Source organism: Hippopotamus amphibius, chromosome 1 (assembly GCF_030028045.1).
Source record: "Hippopotamus amphibius kiboko isolate mHipAmp2 chromosome 1, mHipAmp2.hap2, whole genome shotgun sequence".
Lineage (NCBI taxonomy): Eukaryota > Metazoa > Chordata > Mammalia > Artiodactyla > Hippopotamidae > Hippopotamus > Hippopotamus amphibius.
In genome coordinates this window covers 227,008,283-227,036,123 of record NC_080186.1, presented here as the reverse complement: position 1 = coordinate 227,036,123, position 27,841 = coordinate 227,008,283, and the positions used below count along the sequence as shown (strand labels likewise).

Below are 27,841 nucleotides of genomic sequence, written 5' to 3'. Positions count from 1 at the left end.
TAGAACGGCTTTTGCTGCATCCCATAGCTTTTGGATCATTGTGTTTTCGTTGTCATTTGTCTCTAGGTATTTTTTGATTTCCTCTTTGATTTCTTCAGTGATCTCTTGGTTATTTAGTAGCATATTGTTTAGCCTCCATGTGTTTGTATTTTTTACAGTTTTTTTCCTGTAATTGATTTCTAATCTCATAGCGTTGTGGTCAGAAAAGATGCTTGATATGATTTCAATTTTCTTGAATTTACCAAGGTTTGATTTATGACCCAAAATGTCATCTGTCCTGGAGAATGTTCCATGTGCACTTGCAAAGAACGTGTAATCTGCTGGTTTTGTATGTAATATGCTATAGATATCTGTTAAATCTAGCTGGTTTATTGTGTCATTTAAAGCTTGGGTTTCCTTATTAATTTTCTGTGTGGATGGTCTGTCCATTGGTATAAGTGGGGTGTTAATGTCACCCCACTATTATTTAAAGTCCCCCACTATTGTTGTGTTACTGTTGATTTCTTCTTTCATGGTTGTTAGCATTTGCCTTATGTATTGAGGTGCTCCTATATTGGATGCATATATATTTATAATTGTTATCTCTTCTTCTTGGATTGATCCCTTGATCATTATGTAGTGTCCTTAAAGTCTATTTTATCTGATATGAGTATTGCTACTCTGGCTTTGTTTTTGATTTCCATTTGCATGGAATATCTTTTTCCATCCCTTCACTTTCCGTCTGTATGTGTCCCTAGGTCTGAAGTGGGTCTCTTGTAGACAGCATGTATATGGGTCTTGTTTTTGTATCCATTCAGCCAGTCTGTGTCTTTTGGTTGGTGCATTTAGTCCATTTACATTCAAGGTAATTATCGATAAGTATGTTCCTATTACCATTTTCTTAATTGTTTTGTTTATGTTTTTGTAGGTCCTTTTCTTCTCTTATGTTTCCCTCTTAGAGAAGTTGCTTTAGCATTTGCCGTAGGGCTGGTTTGGTGGTGCTGAATTCTCTTAGCTGTTGCTTGTCTGTAAAGCTTTTGATTTCTCCATCGAATCTGAATGAGATCCTTGCTGGGTAGAGTATTCTTGGTTGTAGGTTTTTCTCTTTCATCACTTGAAGTATATCATGCCACTCCCTTCTGGCTTGCAGAGTTTCTGCTGAGAAATCAGCTGTTAACCTGATGGGAGTTCCCTAGTATGTTATTTGTTGTTTTCCCTTGTTGCATTTAATAATTTTTCTTTGTCTTTAATTTTTGTCAATTTGACTACTATACGTCTTGGTGAGTTTCTCCTTGGGTTTATCCTGCCTGGGACGCTCTGCGCTTCCTGGACTTGGGTGGCTATTTCCTTTCCCACTTAGGGAAGTTTTCAACTGTAACTTCTTCCAATATTTTCTCTCATCCTTTCTCTCTCTCTCTCCTTCTGGGACCCCTATAATGGGAGTTGGTGTGTTTAATGTTGTCCCAGAGGTCTCTTAGGCTGTCTTCAGTTCTTTTCATTCTTAACTTTATTCTTTTCCGCATCAGTGATTTTCACCATTCTGTCTTCCAGGTCACTTATTCGCCCTTCTGCCTCAGTTAATCTGCTATTGGTTCCTTCTAGTGTATTTTTCATTTCAGTTATTGTGTTGCATATCTCTCTTTGTTCTTTAATTCTTCTAGGTCTTTGGTAAACTTCTCTTGCATCTTTTTGATCTTTGCATCCAGTCGTTTTTCAAAGTCCTGGATCATCTTCACCATCATTAATCTGAATTCTTTTTTATGGAAGGGTGCCTATCTGCACTTCATTTAGTTGTTTTTCTTGGGTTTTATCTTGTCCCTTCATCTGGTACAAAGTCCTCTGCTTTTTCATTTTCTCTGTCTTTTGTGGCTGTGGTTTTCAATTCCACAGAATGAAATACTGCTGATACTGCTTGATACTGCTTGATACTGCTGTTTGCCCTCTTGTGGAGGAAGCTACCTAAGAGGGTTGTTGGTGCTTCCTGATGGAAGGGACTGATGGTGGGTAGGGCTGGGTGGGTGGAGCTCAGTAAAACTTTAATCTGCTTTGGTAGGCAGAGCCCAGTAAAACTTTAATCCACTCGTCTGCCAATGGGTGGGGCTGTGTTCCCACCTTGTTGGGTGTTTGGCCTGAGGCTACCCAGCACTGGAGCTTATAGTCTCTTTGGTGGGGCTGATGGCAGACTCTGGGAGGGCTGACGCAAATGAGTACTTACCAGAACCCCTTCTGCCAGTGTCCCTGTCCCCACACTGAGACACAGCTGCCCCCTACCTCTGCACGCAACCCTCCAACACTGGCAGGTAGGTCTGATTCAGTCTCCTATGGGGTCACTGCTCATTTCCCCTGGGTCCTGGTGCACACACTATTTTTTGTGTGCCCTCCAAGAGTCGAGTCTCTGTTTCCACCAGTCCTGTGGAGGTCCTGAAATCAAATCCCGCTGGCTTTCAAAGTCTGATTCTCTGGGGATTCCTCCTCCCATTGCCAGACCCCCAGGTTGGTAAGCCTGACGTGGGGCTCAGAACCCTCACTTTAGTGGGTGGACTTCTGTGGTATAATTGTTTCCAGTTTGTGAGTCGCCCACCCAGCAGTTATGGGATTTGATTTTAACACGATTGCGCCATTCCTACTGTCTCATTGTGGCTTCTCCTTTTTCTCTGCATGTGGGATGTCTTTTTTGGTGAGTTCCAATGTCTTTCTGACAATGATTGTTCAGCAGTTAGTTGTAATTCCAGTGCTCTTGCAAGAGGGAGTGAGCGCACATCCTTCTACTTTGCCATCTTGAACCATGTCTCTGAGGGCTATTATTTTTAATGCCTCCCCTTCAACTTCCTCTTCCCAAAATACCTTGTGCTATCAATTCCTGAGTGTTGTGGCATTTCTGTGATATAAATCGAGTGGTTTCCTTCCCTTCTTCACTGCTGGCTTTGCGCTTTAGTTTTCTCAGTCTACTAAATCATTCTTTCCCATTTCCAAAAATGAGTTGCTTTTATCTCTTTTTATGCTGTCTTTGTACTTTATGGTTTTAGGTCTTTAAAAAACATCCTCATGTATTCTTTTAGTGAATCTTGAGATAGCACAGTAGTAAATGCACATGTTAAATCTGTCAGCTTTCTTCTGAAGTTAACGGTGATTTCTAGTATGGAGTTGTTTGGTATAGCTACAACATCAAGCTTGGGTATGTTGACCTGGTTAGGAAGACATAAAGAACATCTCTTGAAGTTCAGAGATAGCAATGTTATCATTTGTGTTTTAGCAAGGTAGTTAGGGCACCAGTGGGGACACTGGTTTGGATGGGGTACAACTAAGGTCAAGGAAATAGTTGGGAGATTCTTCTGTTAACTGTGAAAGAGATGATGAGCTGAAGTAAAGCCATGGAAAGAAGGCGAAAAATTTGAAAAATATAGAGAGATAGAATTAAGGATTGTTTAGATTTGGAGTGAGGAGGAAAAAGAACCAGGAGGTAGTTGTGGTATAATTTATCGCTAGATAGATAATGCTTCATGTCACTTGAGTTAGGGAATGCAGGAAGAGGAATCATTTGTTTAGAAGACAGTGAGTTGGTTCAGTGTTTGAGGTGCCTTCTGGGTGATGATGCCTGTAGTTATTTGCTTGTCTGCAGTTCAGAGGTTTTGGTTGGAGATGATGGATTTGGACATTATCAGCATGTACATGGGACAGTGAGGAGAGAGCCAAAGACAATACTCTGAGAAATACCAGTTTTTAGAGAGTGTTGTTCTTTTCTCCTCCCTTAACTTAAATTGTAGATTCTTTGGCAGTTGCAGAGATTGTACACAGAGATTTCCTTATAACTTTCACCTAATTTTGATTTCCCTTTATGTTTTACATAATTATAATACAATATGATTTCCCCCCTTCAAGCATTTCTGATAATTTTATTAAAAATTGATGACTTTATTTTTGAGCTTTCATAGTATCATAGACGTAATTACTTCATAGTATTGCAGACAGTGTCTTATAGTTACAGTTGTGGGTTGAAAGAATGTTTAAATTTACTTAAAGCTGCATATCTGAGATTGGACACATTCTTCAAGCCACTAGATTACAAAGGTGAAGTTCTTCAGGCTTCAGCTGAGAGAATCTTATATGTTTAGCAGTTGCTTACTTTAGTTTTGCTAATGCTAGCATATTGTGCTCATTGGAATGTGCACTAAGTAAGTAGATTCTAACATTCCTATGAAATATTAAGTCTACTTGATATTAAAAATGAACCTGACTAATTTTTCTTAATGTTTTTTCTTTCATTGTTCTATTAAGAGTTGAACTATAGAGAGTGAAATTGAACTGAATTTTAAGACTCAATTTACTACTTAAGTGTGACATTTTTTATAAATCTCTTTCTTTGGAAAAATCTTTAATAGTCTTTCAGCTGATGGTTAGTTATAGAAAAGTCCAAACTTAACATATTTAAGGATAAGCTTTATATATTTCCACTGAAGTATCTGTACCCCATTGATAAAAATTCACACACACACACACGTCATTAAAAGGGGAATACATATATATTTTGTTGAATTGTAATTATATGTCAACTGTATTGACATCTGAATTATTTTCTAAGTGAGGTGTTTGATTGTTTGGTTTCCTTTCTGTGTTTATCAGATTATAGAGATTATTATGAATTAGAAATTGACTTTCTGTCCCTTTTGTTTCTTTCAAAGTGCTTAGATTTAGTGTGATACACTGAGTGAACCTCCATAAGACACTAATTAGTCAGAGTAGAAATTTAAATTAAAACCCTTTCTTCTTCCCCCATCTTTGTATTCTTAACTCGCTAAGAATATTAGCAGGAATTCTTCATTAAAAACTATGCACACATTAAAAGAAAAATCTTTTCCCCCTTCCAACATCCTTTTCAAACATCCATATTTAACTAGTGTTAACTGTTTTTTCTGCTTGCTCCCCAAAACATTTTTATGCATGTATCTTCATATCAGGTGTATAGCTCTTTAAAAAAATTGTTTGGCATGTGGAATTGTTATTCACATTTCTTTTTAATCCCAATTTGTCATTATTTTTGAGATTGTTTTCATTCCATGCCTAATCTTTTTTCATGGCTGCTCAGTATCTAGGATATGAAGGCATAATAATTTAATTATCTTACTGATGGATATTTAGGTTGTTCATTTTAGCTTAGTTATTTAGGTGAGATAGTATGTAGAATTTAATACATCATTGTTACTTCTTCAGTCGTCAGAGAAGGGAAAATAAATATTTATATGAGAAATCTCTTAAAATGAACAGATGTGTGTAGCTTCGGTGTATGTGATTTTACTACCAGTAAGCAATTTAGTAATAATTTTTTCCAATTGTAAACAGAACTAATTTTGTTTTAGTAGTGCTTATAATTAGAACCATTCTTTTAAAATCTGATTGATTGATTGAGTTTTTGTAAGTTTGTTTTAGGGCCTTTTGATATGATAGGTGATTTTTTGGTGGGAGGTGGAACCTTTAGAGTATCTTATGTTAAGTTTTATTTATACTTCCCATAGGGATTAGGAGCAGACAGCAAGAACCTGTACCCTTTCCTGCTCCCAGTTATTCAACTGAGTACAGATGTTTCCCAGCCTCCACATGTTTATCTTCTGGAAGATGGTTTAGAATTATGGTAAGAGGAAAAACTTGATACTGTGGATCTTATTTATTTATTTTCCTGGCCTTCCCTGCTCATGGCAATGAAGCAAAGATCATGTAATAGGGCTTAAAAACTCAGCATTTAAAAACAAAAACATAAAGTCCCTGAACTGGGTAACGTAATAGGTAGCTCCAATTTTCTTGGCAGCTGCCACTCAGTGTAGGCTTATAATAGTGAAAGTTAGAGAGGAAGTTTCAGTAAGAACTCAGCTGCATTTCATCTTTTGAAATTTGGAATGTAAAATGGGGAGTCTTGATTAAAACTAAAAATTGACATAAAACTTCCAGTATGTTAAATGAGATGTTTTGGGGGATATTGAGTTATTTTCAGCCTCTTACTACCTTACCCAGTAAGTACTGAGATATAATACCTCAGCGCTAAATGTTAATGCTACTTTGTCCTGAATTATTATTTTGCTGAGTAAGTAGTATATAGTGTTAACAGGTAAAAAACGAACCCTGTTTCTGTGGCATCTCAGAGCCACAAACTATGTAATGAATGAATTGGAATTAAGTACAGACTGAGCATTGACTAGAAATCTTTTTGCTTCATCTTACTGATGGCAGCAGTTTTCTTCAGGGCCAATCTTTATTTAAGATGTAGTTAATAATACAGGAAAGGTTTTAAATTTCTAATGTAAAAACCTAGTATTGGAATTAAGATACCAAATCATAGAAAGTAACCACAGAAAAAATAAACATTTGTGGTGTCTCCCTCCCTCATTTCTTCCCTTTCTCCCTCCCTTCCTTCAGTTTTGCTTGGATGTCTAGGAATGAGCATTGTTTTGATTATAAGAAATTGTCTTTGGTGCATACGATAAGTTAATGATCTGTATCAGAATACTAGATGAACAATTTAAAAACATAACTAGGTAGATACTTATTAATTTGTAATTTGTATTTCTCATATTCTTTTCTAGGTTATGTTGTTTGCACTTAATTTACAATCAAACCATCCAGAAGTCATTTATCATCTGTTGGAGCCTCTTATATTCATATATTTTTGTTTGTATAGGATGGATTACTCTAGATCAGAGGTTGGCAAACATTTTCTCTAAAGGAGCAGATGGTAATTATTTTAGGCTTCTCAGACTGTGTATTTTCTGTTCCAGCTGTTCGACTCTGCTGTTTCAGCACTGAAGCAGTCATAGACAGTGTATAAACAAATGGACATGGCTATACTCCAATAAAATATCATTTACAGAAATAGGGTGTGGGTTGGATTTGGCCCATGAGCTATAGTTTGCCAACTTCTACTCTAGATTACAAATCGAAACATTAATCTCTGGTGCATAGATACTTTTCTATAAACATATATATATATATCTCATAAAAATTAAAAATATTAGCTATAATAAAGAGGCAGACTCATATACTTATTGATATAATTATAGATTTAGTATATTAATGTGTTAATGAAAGGTATATAAATTTTTTAAGAATTATATGAACAGGTAATAATAGAAGTACGTTGCTCTACTAATGGTAATTTCTTTTTTTCCTAGCCTTTCATTATATGTAAATAAAATTAAATCATTAGGGTATGTTTAAAAAATTTATCAGATTTATTAAAGCTAAAATTCTTTAAAGAATCAGGGTACACACTTCTTAATATAATTTTCTTAATGGATTAGAACTCACATTTGAAATCAGCTATAGGAGGCCAGTCCCATGCATACCACTGTATTAGGTTTGTAATCATCTCTGTGAGCCCTTCCTTATGTGTAAAATGAGGAAAAATAATTTCTGCCTGATGTGGTTGTTGTGAGCATGTGGTACTGTTTGTAAAGTGGTTAGCGCATTGTATATGATTTATAAAGTCTGAGAACTGGTGAGATTACCTGGGAAGAAAAGGACAGATAGAGAACATTGAGCTCAGGGCAGGATCCTGAAGAAAAAACATTTTGAGGTCACACGAGGAGCCATAAGAGATGATACAGGAGGAAAACCTAGCCAAGAGAGAATATTTCCTCAAAAAGGGAATGGTTAATTAACTGTGTTAAATGTTGCTGATTGTCACTGTAATAGTACAAAGAAGTGAATGGAGATGATAGGAGGGGTTTCAGTGGAGTAGTAAGAACAGAAGGAAAATTGGAGTAGATTGAAGAATGAATTGGAGTGAAGTAAGTACAGACTGAGCACTGACAACTTGTTTGAGAGCTTTTACTATGAAGAGGTTGTTGAAATTGAGCAACAGTTGACTAGTGTGGGATTGAAGATCTAGAGGTATGATGAGGCTCAAGAGAGTGAAATAATTGAAGGAAGCAGGAAAGGATGGGATTCAGCATAAGTAGAGGGGTTGAGGTTTTTTGCCTTTTTTAAATTTCTTGTCTTTAAATAGCAGCAGGGTGTTTCATCCATTTTAACTTTTTAACTGGAGGCAAGAAGATAGATTTCTATATTGTAGTGGAATGAGATGGGAAGGTGATCCAACTAATAGCTTCTGTTTTCTCAACAAGATATGAAGTATAGTCATCAACTGAGTTTTATGGACTGGAATGGGAGTATATATAATTAGGGAGAGGTTTGTGGGGACAAAAGTATAAAATAGTTATCTTGGGGAATGGAAATTTGAACTGCTAGGGATTACCAGTACCAGTTGATGTTTGTGGTCTTGTATATAGAGTGATATTTTTCCGACCGATTGTGATTTTTTTCCCCCATGACTTCTTTGACCCAACATTGTTTATTTATTTATTTTTTGCTGATATTTAAATATGTGATTTAGGCCTGCATTTATTGCATTGTAAATATAACCTACCACTTGTACAGTTTTTAAAAACTTAATGTGAATTTTAATGACTTATTATAGTATCTATTTTTGTAATATTTTCACATTAATAGTATCAAAGACGCAGGCTTTCCTGTATATCTATTCTTTTTAACTTGTAGATTGTTCATATTATTTTGCTTTTTCATCTTGACACTGATGTATTAAAATATCCCATTCAGTTTTCTTCATGTGAGTGCCCCTTTTTATTTCTAGCATTTTGAACTGTTAGTTAAAAAAAACTTCACTGCACAAAATTTTGGTACTTCTGTATAAGATTTAAGAAATAAAATATATTTAAAATTTAAAAATTTTTTATGAAGCATCGTGTTGTAATATATGTATGTAGTGATTAATTTTCCACCTTTTAATTCTTTTGCATTTAAATTTTATATTAATATTGTTGTATGTTTTATTTTGTGTAGATTTGACTTACCTATGTTCATCTTTTACATTTTAGCTTTTTTATTTGAAATTTAGTTTTGTTCTATACAGAGCAAATTTTTTAATTTTGTAGTTTAACCTAACCAAAGAGGCTTTACTTCAAAATAATTTTAATGGTCTTATATTTATTTGTTGAATTAATATGTCTGTCTTTTTACTTTATGCTGTCTCTTTTCTACATTTTGTGTGAAAGGATAACATTAAATTTTACATTTATCTAGTCAAAGATGTAGATACATATAGCTTTGTCTAATTAGTCATCAAAATAGTTAACTTTTCCCTTTCCTTGATGGTAAAGAATTTAGTGCTTTGACTTTGCCTCCCTTCCTCTCATTTCCAAATCTTTATTTATTTAATCTGGAATTACAAATCATGTCATTTTATTTTTAATTTAAATTCCTCAAGATTTTTTCCACTTTTGAATAGCATAGTTTATACTGTGGAAACTAGCATAGGAAGAGAGTGACAGTGACCTGAGTGGCCTTTTTCTGAGGTAATGACGGTGGAAGAGAAGGAACACGCTTCAGATAGAATCTTAATCTGGACTTATTTAGGAAGAGTTTTTTTAAAACATCTTCTGGCATTTAGAATATGCCCTCCAATTATTTTCTTAGTGAAACCGCAGGACTGGAGTGTAGTCTTCCTTTTGGTTTCATGGTTATTTTAAAGATGAATAGGATTATTTTTTTTAACCTTTCCTGAAGTTTTGTTCTTTAAAAGTGAAATAAAATCCTGTTACTGTTTTTAAATGTATCTTTATATTACAGTTGCTTTACAATATTGTGTTAATTTCTTCTACACCAAAGTGACTCAGTTATACACACATATGCGTTCTTTTTTATATTCTTTTCCATTATGGTTTATCCCAGGATATTGAATATAGTTCCCTGTGCTATACAGTAGCACCTTGTTGCTTATCCATTCTATATGTAATAGTTTGCATCTACTAACCCCAAACTCCCAGTTCATACCTCCTCCACCCCCTTCACCCTTGGCAACCAGGAGCCTGTTTTCTATGTGAGTCTGTTTCTGTTTGTAGATAGGTTCATTTGTGCCATATTTTAGATTTCACGTATAAATGATACCATATGGTGTTTGTCTTTCTCTTTAAAATTCTGTTACTGTTGATCAAGTTAAGGTGTCTAAAGACATCACTGTGCATGTTGGAAGCACTTCATTTTGGGGGTAGCTGGTTTCGCTGTGTAATATCCTGCCCAGATTACCTGATTTTGTCATTTAAAATATGTGAAGTATTTCATAGACACAAAATAATATGTGGTCATAATAATATTATTTATAATTATTTATAATGTACATAAAGTGAAAATCCATTTTCCATACTCTGGATAAGAAAGAGAACAGTAAGAATGTCTGTGAGACCCATGGTGGGGCATGTTTGTTGAATCCTTTTGCATCCACTCCAGGGATAACCCACTGTACTGATTTTTTTGTTTTCATTCCTTGGGTTTCTTTCTTGGTGTTTTAATGTTTTTAAAATCACATATTGTGTGTATCTCTAAACAGTGTTTGTTTTTGTTTTTTGGCTGTATTTGGGTCGTTGTTGCTGCGCAGACTTTCTCTGGTTGTGGCTAGTGAGGGTTATCTTCATGGCGGTGCGTGGGCTTCTCATTGCAGTGGCTTCTCTTGTTGTGGAGCACAGGCTCTAGGCACATGTGCTTCAGTAGTTGCAGCACACGGGCTGTAGAGTTCAGGCTCAGTAGTTGTGGCGCACAGGCTTAGATGCTCCACAGCATGTGGGATCTTCCTGGCCCAAGGATCGAACCCGTGTCCCTTGCATTGGCAGGTGGATTTGTAACCACTGAGCCACCAGTGAAGTCGGATACAGTATATTTTAACATTGTATAAATTGTATCATATGTGTTTTATTTTTTTTAAGATTTATTTTCTTATTTTATTTTTGGCTGCATTAGGTCTTCATTGCTGTGCACAGGCTTTCACTAGTTGTGGCGAGCAGGGGCTACTATTCATTGTGGCGTGTGGGCTCCTCATTACAGTGGCTTCTCTTGTTGCAGAGCATGGGCTCTAGGTGCACGGGTTTCAGTAGTTGTCGCATGCGGGCTCAGTAGTTGCAGCACACAGGCTGTAGAGCACAGGCTCAGTAGTTGTGGCGCATAGGCTTAATTGCTCCGAGGCATGTGGGATCTTCCCAGCCCAAGGATTGAACCTCTGTGCTCTACATTGGCAGACGGATTCTTAACCACTGTGCCACCAATGAAGCCTGTATCATATGTGTTCTAACTTACTTCCTTTTGCTTCCTGTTTTGAGATTCATCCATTGTGATGAGCTTAATGGTGTGACTGTAACAATTCATTTACTCATTTGCCATTTTGTTTGATGTTCAAATAATGCTACTCTGAACATTCTTGTGCATGACTCCTAGAGCAAATGTATAAGCCCTTATGCCCTATATACATTTCTGCCTAGAAATAGTGTCAGGTCATAGGTATATATTCATATGCATATTCAATATTACCAGGTAATGATTATTTCCCAAAGTGATTTTATCAACTTGCACTGCTATGAGCAGTGTGCAAGAGTTCCCAGTGTTCTATAGCTTTGACAATACGTGGTATGCCACACTTAAAATTCTGCTGATCTGTTGGGGGTAAAATTCTACCTTGTTTTGGTTATAATTTATATTTTCTTATTACCAGTCAAGTTGGATATCTTGATATTTTTTATAGTCAAGTTTATTGTCAACTTTTGTATCTTCTGTGAAATATTTGTTCATATGTTCTGTCCATTTTTCTTTTACTGACTTTTTTTGGATATTATTCCTTTGTCAGATGTATATATTGCAAACAATCTTCTTCCAGTACGTTTTAACTTTTTTTGAGGCATCTTTTGATATACAATATTTATTCATTTTAATGTAGTCATATTTGTTGGTCTTTTTCTTGAATCTTTTTCTAATCTAATGCTATAAAAATCTTTTGACATCTTGTAAAACTCTTCTCATACAGGTCCTGGAATTAATTTCTGTATTTTGTATGGGATAGAGCTCCAGTATCTCATCACCAAAGACTGAGTAGTCCCACCTTTTTTTTATAATAACTTTCTGTACTGTCCATTTTTCTTTCTTCCTTTAGATGGGACAGTTTTTAGAATATTTAGGTTGTATTGTTAATACCTTTAATGGTTATGGAAAGTGATTTAATCTTCTGTTTTTTTCTTCCTAGGTTAGTGACTTTGGAAAACAGCCCATTTATTACACCAGAGTTGCTTCGTATATTTCAGAATATGTCACCACTTCTAGGTATGTATTAAAGCATAAAATTACCACTGTTTTTGAATGCAGCCATAATTTTGGACATTTTATAAGTGACTATAAATTATACCTTTCATTTTTATTAAAGCCCTTGATTTTGAGAAATAAGTTGGGTAGTGTTTTAATAGTTTCTAGGTTTTTTCCAACAGTGTAACTTTTTAGAACTGTTTCTGTGTATTGAAGAACAAACACTAAATTTAGTTAATTGAAAATTGATTTTGTGCTGTCAGTTCATAAATGAGCTCTGTACATATTTCTGATTTAGCTAAGGAACCACCAAAATAAAGTTTATTAAATATTAGAAAATAGTTTATTGTTTGTTGAGGTGTTATTTATGAGCTTGAAATCAGTAAGTTTAATGTTTTGAAGCAATACTCTTGGCATGTGACACCAGAGAACTGGGCACTGTGCTAGGAGTAGGTTCTTAGTCTGTGTTAGCCACCATAAATGATATCTGGTTAGATTCTTTTCTGAACTTGTATTCTGATGATACTTAATCATAGAAAGCCAGTACTTGCCTGCTACATATCAGCTACCGTTCACAAGTATGTAATATCTTAAATTTACAAAAAATATTTTCTTTATGGGGTTATTTTGTGAGCGATTTTACCAGTGCAGATTCACATATAAACCTTACAGAGTATTTAAGAATTGTATACAGTGCTATTTACTGGCCCTTTTCTTCTTTTTCAATCTGCAAATTACTGCCATTTAGAAAAATCATTTATTTACAAAATGTAAAAACTACATTTATTCCATTCAGTGTCCCTACTCTTTTAAGACACCTGTGAAGCATCTTTAATTCCTTCATTAGAACTTTGGGTATGCTGACTGAATAGTTTAACATTGTCAGAAGAGGGCATTTATGTAGGAAAAAACTAGGGAAAAGGGCATACTTATTGTGGCAATATCTGAAGACTTTTTTCTGAGAACTTATTTTTAGTGAGCAGTTTTATTAGAGGAAAAGTATTACTGAAGTATAATGATACATCAGAAAAGTAGACACACTCTTTGACAAAATCAACAAGTGTGGATTAAAACATAATTATAACTGTTTAAAAAACACCTGTCTCCATTTGCTGAATGACTATAGGGACTAGATAATATGATTAATCCCTCATGTTTTCTGATTCTTTTTTGTTCTTCTGCCCCATTCTTCAGAATAAATTAGGCCTCAAATAATACCAAGATACCATCTGTTTTCTAATAAAAAGCCATTTGATGTTTTATCATCTAGCATCCCCATAAAATTATGAAAGGAATTTTCAAACATGGAGACAGTGGCAATAGACCAGTCACTTATTGCTAGTCTCCTAGGAAGGGTTTTGTAGCTAAGACATCATAGAGAAAGAGAATAGGAAAAGACCTTTTTACTTTTATTTTCTGGTGAAGGCCTTTTAGTTCTATTCTACCTAACTTGGAGACCACATATAGTAGCATTCTGCATAATCCACAGTGCTTCTTTATATGCTTGCCCTGAAAATGGAAACCTTGACCAGGCCCATTATCAACTTAGTCATTAACAGGATTCAGCCATTTTCACATATGGGTGACTTCACAAGGTGACTTCACTTCACCTTTGTATTGTACCCCGAATTCAGTGTGCCTGGCCTTTACAACGTAGTGGGAGAGAAGATTGGGAACCAGGAAGGAGAGACTGAAAAAAGCACATGACTAACCCTACTATAACCTTATGACACTACTTTGAGTGTAATTTTAGGTATGTGCTAAAGAAAGTACAGTTTTGTCATAGAAAGCTTTGTAGTGGATCCATAGTCCTTATAAATCAATGAGGACTTTTACGTGTTTGGAACAATGTCTGGCACATAGTAAGCACCATTGAATTGTTTTGTAATTATATTTATTACTGCTACTATTACTATCAACATTATTGCTATTTTAAAATAAAAGGCACTGAATCACTGGCTCTGTAGGATTTCTTAGTTAACTTAATAATATAAAGGAATTCTTTTTTACAAATTATATCTGTGAATGTTTAGTATAGCTTGACATTAGCATTACCTTTATTTTTGAGTATTGCACAACTAATTAATATTGTTTGATATGTAGCTTTTTGCATATACATCCTTTCAGGTGAACTTTAAAATTTATTTTGAAATATAACCAGAATATTTATTTTAATCTTTTAAGAATATAGATAAAAATGAATACTCACTTTTCTTAACACTGAAAACATATTTTTCTTATTAGGTCAGTGATTTTTAAAAATTTATTTAATGAGTATGATAGGTATTATTTTTTTCCAAGTAGAAATAAAGCTGCTGGCAGGCAGTTTCCCGTTTTCATTTAAAGCACATAATACCAAACATATTGATGTTTAAGTTAATGATTTTTAGGATATGTTAATTGTGAATAAATCCAAGGCTAAAATTCATTTCATATCCTTTTCCCTGAATATAAGTAGAACTGGAGATACTTTAAGTAGGACCAGAGGCTGTAACTAATTCTGATAATTTCATTCTAAAGGCTTGGTTTTAAAATCCTTTAAATCTTTTTTATGGTGTTAATTTTCTTAGTATTCTCATTACTTAAAAGATAAACATCTGACTGGCTCTTGTCCGTGTTGTTTTAAGTGCCAAACTAATGTTCCTTGACCAGTAAAATTTTTCTTCTGGTAACTTCTTACCTAATTTGGAAGGAACTTTTTCCACCTGACTTCTTGATAATGTAGGCCATCTTACACATTTTAGCCTTCATATTTTATCAGAATTTGAAATAAAAGAAGAAACTACTATAGTTTCATTTCCAAACATAACCATTAAATGGTATGATTAAAAAGAATAAATAAAATGTAACATGAAAGTACAAATTAAAAATGAGCCAAAGAATAGAGAAAAACAGAAAGGAATGGAATATAAATTATAATCAGACCAATAGATATAAATCATATGTGCATATAGCATAAGTAGATACTTTGATGGGCTGCATATTTGACTCAAAGCTCTCTATGAAGGGAAAACTTGATCACTTAAATTAGGGATTTTCAAAATTTTCACATACTTCTTTCTTGAGAAGCGGCTGTCTAGAGCATTGTAGGAAACTTAATAGCATCCTTGGCCTCAACCCACTAGATGCTAGTGTTAAAAACCAGTTTCCAGATGTCCCTGATGGGGCAAAATTGCCCATGGTTGAGAGTACTTGAATTAAATTATTCACAGGGCTGAAAATAAATACAGATCTATCGCATGGTCAGCTCCTCCTGCTACTAGGACTAGACAGTAATTTTTTATCAGTGTCTTGCTAGGAGCTTATGGATATAATGAACAATGTTCGATATACTTTAAAATAGATAAATTTATTAATTTTAGGGCTTTTTTTTTTTACTATCAGTATTTAATATTTGCTGATGATAGCAAGACTTAGGAAATTTAGTGAAAGCAGTCCTTGGCATGATGCAGGCATGGAAAACAGTATGAAGTGACCTAATTGCTTATTTGATTACATAAGTTAATCTAGAGATAGGTTTTTAAATATCTGTAAGAAGAGATGGGTACTATGGTTTTTAAAAATCATACTTTCTTAAATGTTGTTTTCTTCATCATAGATCTTGATAAAATTTTAGATGGCATTGATTTAGAAATTATATTCACTGACATACTTGGAATGTAGCCATTCTAAGTTCTCACTTAAATATAGATCCTTCTGCCTTTTTTATCATGGTGGTTACCAAACAGTCTGCTCTTCACTGTTGGTCTGTTAAACAATGTGCACAAGTTTAGACTTGACTGGACTTGCTCCTTGAGGAGAAAAGGACAGTGTGAATTGTTCATAAGAATAACTTTATGCACTATAATGGTCTACCCTTTTATCCTGAGATTTTGTCTTCCGTTGTGAAAAATATTAGGTGACAGCCTTTGTTATTTCTTTTCATGTCTTTCATAAGCATGGTAACAAGTTGGTTAGTCTCTGTCCCCTAACATTCTCATTTTAAACTAATATGTTAAATCCTAAAGTATAGAAAATAATGCCTTGAAAACACATTTTGAGCTTAGGGTAGGATTGTCATTTTCTTGTGAAAGTATATGGGTAGTTCTCATCTGAATAGAGTATCTTCTCACTTTGCTGGGATATGAGTTAGGTAAGAACCAAGGGCCTACACTTTTGCCAGGAAACTTGTTTAATCTGTCCTATTACAGGTGAATATGATTTCTAAAATGGTAGCCATACAGAATGAAAGATTTTAGATATAGGTGGTATTTTGGGATCATGTTTTGAGCTGTATAATTATATACATATACTGTAATCTGTATTCTGTTGTATCGTGTGTGATAAGACATGTAAAGTAACACTGCAGAAACATTTGATCATATTTAGTTTTAACAAAATAGTTTTCTGCTTTGCAGTTGAAAAAAGAATATCTAAAAACAATGTCCTTTTCCTATACTATTCTGATAATGACATTTTTAAGAACATTTTTTATGTGTAGGTTTTTCATAGGGGAGCAGATTTGAAGAACAAAGCTCCCAAATTGAAAATATCTAAACACAATATAATTTTCGGAGGATAACAGGGACTCCTTTCGTAAGTAGGGTAGCATGTTCAGTGCCAGCACAGTAGACACTCAGTAAATGCTTACTGAGTGAACCCATTTAAGCAGATGTCAAAATATGATGGTAAAATGATTTAGTTGCATGTTGTTTGCCATGCTGGTACTAGAGATTTAGTTTGAGATGAAAGGTTGCATCATGTAGTTATTTTCTGAAAGGAAAGAAAAGGGAGCTTAGTATTTTCTAAATTGTTTTCACTAGTGGGAGGTACATGGGAAAGCATTGTTACAGGTTAATGCCAGTGTTTAGACAGATTATTTATATACTAGCAGTCTGAGTAGCATTGAGAGAAGATTTGTAAAGAAGGGCATATAACTTAGCTTTAAATAAATCACTTTGTTTAAACTGATTTTGAACAATGACTTATTCTTTTTAAAAAAAATATTATTTTGGCAGAATTAAGTTCAGAAAGTCTCAAAACCTGCTTTAAAATCATCAATGGTTATATCTTTTTATCATCAACAGAATTTTTACAGGTATGTTGTAGTTTTTGCATTGTAAAAATTATGTAGTTATTATTTTGATTGCTTCTTATTTGAAATCAGAAATCTTATCTTGATACCTTTTCAAAATTTAAAAGATTGATTTATTACTTTAAGGGGGGAGAATGTAATAAGCATTGCCCACTGCAGGGCAGATGTGATGCGGGTCCATGAATTGTGTTATTTAACATAGAAAATGTGCTCCACATAGGGATATATCCTTATATTTCTACAAAAATCAGAATAGCAATTAGCTGTATTTTTATTTCTTAAACTTTTCGTAGAGTTCTAATTGAAATCTTATATGCTTAGAGCTTTAGTATCTAATTCTCAAATAGATTATAATGAGTCCGAAATTTAATTTTATGCCTTTTTTGTTATTGCAGATATATTCATGTGTATATTTTGACTTTTCATTGCATTTCAGACGTATGCAGTAGGTCTTTGTCAGTCCTTTTGTGAACTGCTAAAGGAAATTACTACAGAAGGTCAAGTTCAAGTGCTGAAGGTACTGTCATCTCTCTAATGAATATTGTTGTAAGTTTTCCATCTGTATTTTGTGAAATTGGACCTTCATTTGGGTTTGGATGATTGGCAAGAAGGGGAAGAGTAATTCTAGACAGAATATTTTCTTTGAGCAGTATTAAATTGGTCAAATACCTCTGGACCAGAGGTCTCAAATTTGATTGTACATATAGATCACCTGAGGATGTTGTTAAAATGCAGTTTGCACATTTCTAAGATGGGACCCCAGTTAAGGTTCCCCCCTCATCCTGAGACTTCACTTTGTGCGGCAAGGCTTTAAAAACTTTTAGAAATTATCCAAAGGCTGCTAGCATCTGATACCTCTCACCTCTCCGGTTTGTTAGCCTGCTTTTGGGACACAATATTCTCATTATGATTTGGTACTTTTAATTTGGATTGGCTATTGAGGTTACAGTACCAAGTTGGTATGGATTGTGTATAACTCAGAACCAGTGTTGAATCATTATGTTGTGTACCTGAAACTAATATAGTGTTATATGTCAATTATACCTCAATTTAAAAAAGGAAATTAAAAAAAAAAAAAGCAGCAGCAGCCATGGCCTCTGAGTTAATCTTTTTTGCATGATATCTTTATAAAACCAGTGTATATTATCTTTATATATTATATATATTTCCTTTCCCATGTTAGGGAAGTTTTCAACTGTAATCTCTTCCAGTATTTTCTCAGGTCCTTTCTCTCTCTCTCTTCTCCTTCTGGGACCCCTATAATGCAAATGTTGCTGCGTTTAACGTTGTCCCAGAGGTCTCTTAGGCTGTCTTCAGTTCTTTTCATTCTTTTTTCTTTATTCTTTTCTGCATCAGTGATGATCACCATTCTGTCTTCCAGGTCACTTATTCGTCCTTCTGCCTCAGTTAATCTGCTATTGGTTCCTTCTAGTGTATTTTTCATTTCAGTTATTGTGTTGCATATCTCTGTTTGCTCTTTAATTCTTCTAGGTCTTGGTAAACTTTTCTTGCAACTTTTCGATCTTTGCATCCAATCTTTTTTCAAAGTCCTGGATCATCTTCACCATCATTATTCTGAATTCTTTTTCTGGAAGAGTGCCTATCTACTCTTCATTTAATTGTTTTGCTAGTGTTTTATCTTGTCCCTTCATCTGGTACAAAGTCTTTTGCCTTTTCATTTTCTCTTTCTGTGGCTGTGATTTTCAGCTTCACAAGATGAAATACTGCAGATCCTGCTTGATTCTGCTGTCTGCCCTCTTATGGAGGAAGCTGTCTAGGAGGCTCCTGGGTGCTTCCCGATGGGAGGGACTGATGGTGGGTTGGGCTGGGTGGGTGGAGCTCAGTAAAACCTTAATCCAGTTTGGTGGGTGGAGCTCAGTGACACTAATCTGCTTGTCTGCCAATGGGTGGGGCTGTGTTCCCACCCTGCTGGTCATTTGGCCTGAGGCTACCCAGCACTGGAGCTTACAGTCTCTTTCGTGGAGCTAATGGTGGACTCTGGAAGGGCTCACGCCAATGAGCACTTCTTAGAACCCCTGCTGCCAGTGCCCCTGTCTCCTCGGTGAGCCACAGCTGCCCCCCACCTCTGCAGGCAACCCTCCAACACCAGCAGGTATGTCTGATTCAGTCTCCTACAGGGTCACTGCTCCTTCCCCCTGGGTCCTGGTGAGCACATTTTTTGTGTGCCCTCCAAGAGTGGAGTCTCTGTTTCCCCCAGTCCTGTGGAGCTCCTGCAATCAAATCCCGCTGGCTTTCAGAGTCTGATTCTCTGGGGATTCCTCCTCCCGTTGCTGGACCTGCAGGTTAGGAAGCCTGACATGGGGCTCAGAACCCTCAGGACTTCTGCAGTATAACTGTTCTCCAGCTTGTGAGTCCCCCACCTAGCATTTATGGGATTTGATTTTAACGCGATTGCGCCCCTCCTACCGTCTCACTGCAGCTTCTCCTTTGTCTCTGGAGGTGGCGTGGGTTTTTTTGGTGAGTTCCAGTGTCTTTCTGTCGATGGTTGTTCAGCAGTTAATTGTAATTCCGGTGCTCTTGCAAGAGGGAGTGAGTGCACATCCTCCTACTCGCCATCTTGATTCTTCTCCTATATGTTATATATAATTGTATATAATTAAAAACTAATGGGCTCTGAGTTGTATATTTATATGTCTGTATATTGAAGATATAAATAGTATCAAATGTATATATTTAAATATTAATATAAATGTATATATAAATATGTTAAATATATCTATACACACACATTTTGTATGGACTTTGTGAGAAGGTGTACTTGTTAAAAGCATCTCTTTTTTGTTTCTAATTTCTTAGCTATGTTTTAAGTCAGATAGGAGAGCTGGTTAGGCAAAGTGTTACTGTAGCATAACCAAGTAGCATTTTTTTGTGTGAAAACTATGGCATCGCTTTAGATCCTAAAAACTATTTGATTTCCTCCTAGTGAAATGAAAAAGTGCTTGCCCAAAGAGGTTCATTGGAAATGTGTTAACCACAAAGAGGTTCATTGGAAATGTGTTAACCACAATAATCGCAACAACAATCCACAGTGTATTTTGGGGGACTTAGTGGGTATGAGTTTGTGCAGGTAGTAAAGTCTTCTTTCATATCAACCAATAAGAGTAGTCATCAGTTAGCACTTATTCAAGCATTACACTATTTTATGTGTTCTTCAGACATTTATATACACGCGTATGCACATATAAAGCTCCAGGTATCTGTGTTACTATGCATGTTAATTCGATTTTCAAATTGGTTGCATTTACTATCATTGCTGATTATTCAGTCATTCACCATATAGGTCAGGGGTCAGCAAACTTTTTCTATAAAGGACCAGGTGGTAAATAAATGTTTTAGGTTTTGTGGGCCATACAGTCTTTGTCTCAACTATTTATATTTGTTGTTGTGAATTGGAAGCAGGCGTAGATGACGTGTAAATTAACGAGTGTGGCTGTATCCTACAATGCTTTGTTTACAGAATCATGTAGTTGTTCAGATTTGACCCAAGGGCGTTGTTTGCCAGCCACTGGTGTTGGTATTCAGTGCGTTCTTCTAGGCACTAGGAGTAAAAACCACCAGTTTCTGCTCTTGAGTAATTCATTCTTCAAGGGGAAGGAGGCAAGTAAACAGTCAGCCCATACTTAGTGTGTTATGTGGTTTTGGATTAGAGGTATCTCAGATTACCTGGTGAACTTCTGGAAAATTTGAGTAGGACATAAGATGTTAGTATTTCTTTTTAAAAAGTTCCCCAGGTGATTTTCATGAGCACTGTCTACTGTGAGCCATTGCTATCTAAGTGGTCATCTAACCCAGCATTTTGCAGAGAACATTTTTCAGGGAGAAGGAGTTGAGATGGGAGCTGAGTTATAAATATTTGGTAGAGTTAGGATTACCAGATAAAACATAGTATTTTTATTCGCTAATTCTGGCAATCCTAGTAGGGTGAATTAGATTAATACAGTGTTAAATACTGCAGAGAAATCAACAAGAATAAGAACAAAGAGAATAGTGTGAGAATTGTCTGTTGAGGGCGGGGATAATGGTGTTATTTAAGACCTTTAGTGTCTGTAAATTGGAGGGGTTCGTATGCCAGATTACTGAAGTGTTAAATTATAAGGTGATGAGAAAATGATGATATCATTAAGAACTATATTTGTTTCCTAGGGCTACCATAACAAAGTATCACAACCTGGGTGGCTTAAAACAACAGGAACTAATTTATAATATTTACAGTGATTATCTCTCTCACAGAGCTCTGGAAACTAGAAGTCTGAAATCAAGATGTTGGCAGGGCCATGCTCTTTCTGAAGACTCTAGGGGAGAATCTGTTCCATGCTCTTCTCCTAGCTTCTGGTGGTTGCCAGCAATTTCTGGCTTCCTTGACTTATACATGCATCACTCCAGTCTGTGCCTCAGTTGTCACATGACATTTTCCTTGTATCTCTGTCTTCTCTTATAAGGGCACCGGTCATAATGGATTAAGGGCCTATCATCATAACTTAATCTTAACTTAGTTATATCTAGAAAGACTCTATTTGCACATAAGGTCGCATTCACAGCACAGGTACTTGGGATTGGGGCCTCAGCATATCTTTTGGCCGGGGGAGTGGGGTGGGGGGCACAGGTCAGTCCATAACAAGAGTTTACTGTTAAAAAATAAAGCTACCTTTTGTGTGTGGAGAGGCAGTGAGGAAAATCTGATCTGAGTAGATTTTGTAGGTGAAAGTGACCCAATAGAAGGGAAGATGGCTCCAGATTGATACAGGAGATTAGGATTTTGAGTCTAGAGCGTATGTAGAAGGGGCAAGAGTTTATTTTCTGAGACAGTTGGCAGGACTGGTAGTGATTAAAGCTGTAGATATAATGTTAGGTGAAGAGAGTAAGAAACTGGCATATGACCTTGGTGTTTTCAGCTAAAAAGGAGACAGGGTTGTCAGCTGCCTGATGCCTGTCACTGTGAGGCAGAGGAGCATTACAGGATGATCAGTACATCTGCGTTTATTGATGGGGCGGGGGGGTTGAGTAGTATTCATCTCAGTATTCATCTTTAAATGAATTCTGTCTTACTGATGTTTAGGTTGATATTTAAGAATGATTCGATTATATTAGAATGTTGTCTTAGACTTTGTAAGAGAATTCTTGTAATGTAGAAAGGCTTTTAGCAAGAGCTGAAATAAGAAGTTCTTTGGTTAATTCTGATTTTTTCCAGAAAGAGTATTTATCAAACATATTACATTCTTCAGCACACTCTGATTTGCTGTATTATATTTGAAATCACAATGGAAACTTAAATCCAAAGTATTGTTCTAAGCTAAGGAGTGGGTAAATATAGAGTGAAAATACAGCAGGACTCTTTTGATTTCAATTTCATAGGTTCTTCAGTTTCTTTTTTAGAGTTAGAGAGTAAAGGGTGGGAATGTAAGCCCTTGTTACTGAGAATCTTGTGGGCTCTGAAGGAGTAATATAGGAATCTGTATGTGTGGCTTGTCAAGACCCCAGATGCTTGAGACCTAGTCTACCGCCATGTGTCTATCAATCCTTACCTGTACTAATTTCAAAGTATTCTAGCTCCAAAGCTTACAAGCAAATAACATGAGACATGTTGTTTGGTAAAATGTTTTTGTAAATTTTTATTGCATTTACGCCCTTAACAAACTGGTATAGTGGCGATACATAATTATGTTGATGAACTTCCTTCTGTCTTACAGAATCTCAGCTTCATCTTTTGCCTTGGTGACAATTTCTTCTCTAGAGATACAAGGAATTGATACTTTGGACTTAATTCTGTTTGAGGAATAACTGATTGGCAATGTGGAAGTGATAGAAATTTGAGAGAAAATTGCCGTATCATTTTGGTGTTCCCTTTGTAGATTTTTCAGTATGTGTTGCATATTTTTCTCCTCTACTAGACTGTAAGCTTTTCCATGATCCTAAGTTTAGTAAATAATAACTGCGTTTGCAGTGTTATTCTCTCCTTGACCTGTGCCTTGGTTTTGTACACCCAGCTCTGCTACTTATACATTCTTGAGTACATTCTGGACTTAAATTCTCTTATTTATTATATAAGGTTTTTTTAATCTGTAACTGCATTATCTGAAATCCCTGTGTTAAATTATAGTCTGTAAATTCTAAGTGGTGAAAAAAGGTTGTTTATGTTTAAACACCTACCAGAAAAAAATTTGAATTGAAAGTGTTTTTTTCCCTCCCGCTTTTCTGCAGTATTATTAGTAAGTAATTATTGAAACGCAACTTGTTCTGAGTCATGGAATGGGCTTGTGAAATTTATTTGAAAAAGGAGGCAAGTTTTCTAGGGTATGTCCTAGGGAGAATATTTATTTTCTTTTACTAATTTGTTTTAAATTATATTCTTACAAAATAATTAGACGTAGTATAACTTAGCAGGTGACTTAAGCAAAACTGCTAGGATTAGAATGTTGGCTTTGCTACTTCACAGCTGTGGGAGGTGAGCAAGTTAAAGTTAGTCTCTGTTCTTCACTTTCCATCTGTAAAATGGGGATAAAAACATTACCTACTTCTTAGAGTTGAGGTGAGGTTTACATATGCATAAAGCACTTATAACATTGCCTAGCATGAAATCAGCTAATACAAGTGTTGGCTATTTTTATCTAATTATATAGTTATCTAATTATATAATCTCCTTTTGGGGAAAAACAGGCCCCCAGGGAACTCCTTCTTTGACCATTTCTTCTAAATACATGTTTATATAAAATAATGTTAATTTTTTTATAACTTAAGTAGATGATTTGCACAGTTATAGAGCTTTACTTTTTTTCCAGAACCATGTATCTCAGCTGGCTTTTTAAAAACAATCGTTTTAAATTCTTTCTTTCCTTTCAAAATAACACACTTTTTAAAAAAAATTTTATTATGGAAAATTCCAAATTTACATAATATACAGCACTACTCTTACAATTTTACTAGAAAGAAATCTACTTGCTTATTCTTTTTCCTTGAACTGAAAGAAGGTAGTGTAATTATTTGTCCCTGAGTTGTGCCTAATATTTTTAGACTGAATGATTCAGCACAAATCAGTTATCATCCAAATGTACATTGAAATATTTGTAGCATTTAAGATATGTTACACATTAAACTAGTTTATCTGTAAGTATGCCAGCAGGGGGTCATAAATAGGATATAAATACTTGAATTAAAAATTGGCAGTCTAATAACGTGTTTAAGACTGTTTTTACATAACATTGCTATAGCTAAACCTCTATATTTGATTTCAAATCCGAGAAACTGAATTTTATTATTTATTAAATGGATGTTAAATACTAGAAATATACTAATTGTCATAAATAAATTATTTGTGTTTTTTATATAAAAGAATATTTTAGGATAATGGTGCTTTTATGCTTGTACTTGAAAGCTGAGAGAACTCTCAACATTTTCAGCATTTTCCTATTCTAAGAGTTCCAATAAAGCTATAATAGTTTTTAATGTTGACTCATTTTTTTCATTTTTTAATACCTCTCAGATACTGTTTCTTAATATAGTATGCTATATAACATTTTAAATATATTTTTGGCTAAATGTCACTGTTATACTAATTTCTGACAGTATCTGGAAGTAACGTCTTTGTTCTTTGAAGCAGAAAATTACAATGTTATAAAAATTGGATAGAGAGACAAGTATGTCTGCTTTAGAAGCAAAAATAGGCTTTATTATATTCTGTGACTGGGAACAAGTTATCTAGATGAATATAATTATATTCTAAAAATATTCAAATTTAAATTATCATTTTTTAAAATTTGAAATTTATCTATGTATACATACCAATTTGAGTTTCGAAATTCTCTTTTTTATCATGGACTTATCAAGCAATAGTGAGCCTCATTGGTTTTATTCACTGTGATAAACCTTATTTAAGATGGGACACATATTTTTAAGGTATAATTTATTGTGTAATAATTATAGCTAATACTAGCATTTACTGTACACTACACATTTCTAAGCACATAGCATAGAGTTCATTTAATACTCACATAAACCTGTGACAATAGTACTGTTCTTTTCCCCATTTTTACAGATGAGAAATTAAATCACAAAGAGATAAATACCTTGCCCAAGGTCACACAGCTAGTAAGTATTGGAGCCATGATATAAACATAGGCATTCTGACTGCAGGATCTGTGCTCTTAACCACTTGTATGCAGTATAAGCCTAAATCAAGAAAATTGTTTTGAGTGTAAAGCACAAACTAAAAGCCCACATTTTTCATAGGGATTATATTATAAAAACACAGTCTGTTTCTAAACTGTTCCAGGTATATTCAGAAAGGGGGTGGATTGAAAGTAAAGTTAAGAAGTTCTGTTTGTCATAGCAAGTACTGATAAAACTAATTAGTAATAGGTGATTGGATAGGCGGTACTGGAGCTTATTCAGGCACACAGGGGGGTACTATGCAGCCTTAGAAAGGAATGAAGACAACCTCTATATACAGTTTTAGAGTAACTATAAGCAAACAACAGTGTCTAGAGTTTTTTTTGTATTTAAAGAGTGCAGCATAGATAGCAATGGAAAAATAAACCAAATTAATAAAAGTGGTTATGTAGGGGAAAGAAGGACTGAGAATGCAGGCTAGATCTTTCGGGATGTGTATTTTGTACTTTAGGGTTTGAAGCCATAAAGCTGTTTTACATGATTTAAAATAATAAAGTAAAAGCAGTTCTAAAGATTAAAAAAAAAAACAAAACGAAGCATTTGAATCTAACTATTATGTTGGTGGCATAAATTATCTGAGAATGTTTCAAGTAATTTTAATACATAGTATTTTACATGTACATCCCTAGTGGGATATAACATTAGAGCAAAAAAAAAAGAAAAGGAAATTATAAATTACTTTCAGTATTATTATTGTTATCAGTAATATTGGTATTGTTATTTTGAAACCCATTGTGTACATATGTGGACATTTGTGTACATAGCAGTTAGAAGCAAATAAGATTATTAAAATCTGGGATTTTTCACTATAAGGGAAGAAGGATGGAACTGTTAAATCAAAGAAGTTATATAAAATGCTATAATCTTAAATTGGATTTGGTGAATTATTGGTGTATACTTTTCAGGAGGAGAAAAATAGATTTCCTAATTCTGTGTAAGCAAAGACCTAGAAGCAGTGTCAATCCAGTGGCAATAAGCACCTCAGAACCTAGATTATGGTCTGTAAATACTGTGCGCTGCTGGTGGACTCCAGAGCTCAGGCAGGAGAGACACAAGATAAACTGGGGAGATCTCCTTGTGCCAGAAGGAAGAGAAGGTGGGATTCTGTCAAAAGGATGCAAGAGTCAACTTGAAGGAGCTCCCCACTGACTAGTAATGGGACAGTTTGAGCATCAAAACAAAACTAAACTAAATGGATTAGAACACATTAAACATGCTAAAATCCCTGAGGGCATAATGATCCCTCTCCCAAGAAGGGTAAATTATGATTTAAATTCTCTTAATATCTGTAAATTACCTTTTTAAAAAGTACCTGTTATTACAGGTCTTTAGTGTCTTTAGTGTTTGTTATTTCCTTCTTGGACATGGGTATATATGCATTTCGCTTAAAATATACAAAATTGTTTATTACCACTGAAATCATTAGGTGCATTTTTCAAAATCTTGTTTAGAAATGAAAGCAGCACTGCTGATCAGAATGTTTGGTAGGATTTTGGTCATTATGAAAGATCTTTCTTCACTATAGAAATAGTCAAAATTTGCTCTGTGACTTTTAGGTCACAACTGCAATACCTTCCCTGGAAAGTGGACTGTGTAGAGTGTCATGTGTGTGGAAATAATATAAGACCATTTCAGTTGGATTTTCCCCCAGGTGTCTCAAGTTCACCATGTCTAAAATGAAGCCTTACTATTATTAATGGCATCATGATTGTACCCATGGACCCAACGTGAAAACTAGGAGTAATCCCAGACTTCTTCACCTTTGGTCAGCTGTTCATTTGGTTTTCTCTATCTGATCAGTTCTACTTTCTGAATTTTCTCTTCATTCTGATCCACAATCCTTGCATCCAGGTCTGATAATGGCATTTTCCTGCATAATTTTTCAGAAAGGATCTCATCGTTTCTGTGGTTCCTAACCTTTTTGAATACAAAGACTCCATTTTAGTGCTGAAATAAGTGAATTCTGCACAACTATACCTTTATATGTAAAGAAAATGCGTAATGACAGAGCTGGATTGTATTGAATAGTACATTTCAATGAATTTATATTTTTAAAGTCATAAGTATGCGATTACTTTTCCTTTTCTACACAAATGTCTATAATCTTTGGAGTTGATTTTTGGTGTAATTTTTTAAGTGCACTAAATTCTCTGCCACTTGTCTCTGTTCAATATGTTCAGACACACTGACCCATGAGGATTTTATTACTTTTTCTTGAAGAAGTCTCTTTCAGAGCCATGCCTCTTCCTCCCCCTCCCCAAGCTTGTAGCTTCTTTTTCTTATTCCTAGTGTTCTGAAATTTTACAATGATGTGCCTTGATTTAGGTTTATTTTAATTAATAGTATTGAGCACTGTTGGGCCCTTTTAGTCTGGAAAGTCTCTCTTTTAGATCCTTTAAAGAAAGTACACTGTCTTCTCCTGGGGTGGGGAAAGTCAATTGCAGATTTGGGAATATCTGGCAATCTGTTTCCTAAGTAGAC

At 34.9% G+C, this 27,841-nt stretch overlaps 1 protein-coding gene across 8 annotated transcripts in view; it reads left to right on the top strand.

Moving 5' to 3' along the window:
* The window catches only part of IPO11 (importin 11), a 213,332-nt gene that overhangs the window by 109,165 nt on the left and 76,326 nt on the right, over positions 1–27,841 (top strand). For all 8 annotated transcript variants that reach the window (XR_009054785.1, XM_057742725.1, XM_057742689.1 and 5 more), the window contains 4 exons: positions 5,490–5,605; positions 12,047–12,123; positions 17,100–17,179; positions 17,613–17,693. Coding sequence is in view for 7 of the 8 variants with exons in the window: in XM_057742725.1 (XP_057598708.1) it covers positions 5,490–5,605; positions 12,047–12,123; positions 17,100–17,179; positions 17,613–17,693 (354 nt within the window). In the remaining variant the exon portion in view is untranslated. The remainder of the gene's footprint in view (positions 1–5,489; positions 5,606–12,046; positions 12,124–17,099; positions 17,180–17,612; positions 17,694–27,841) is intronic.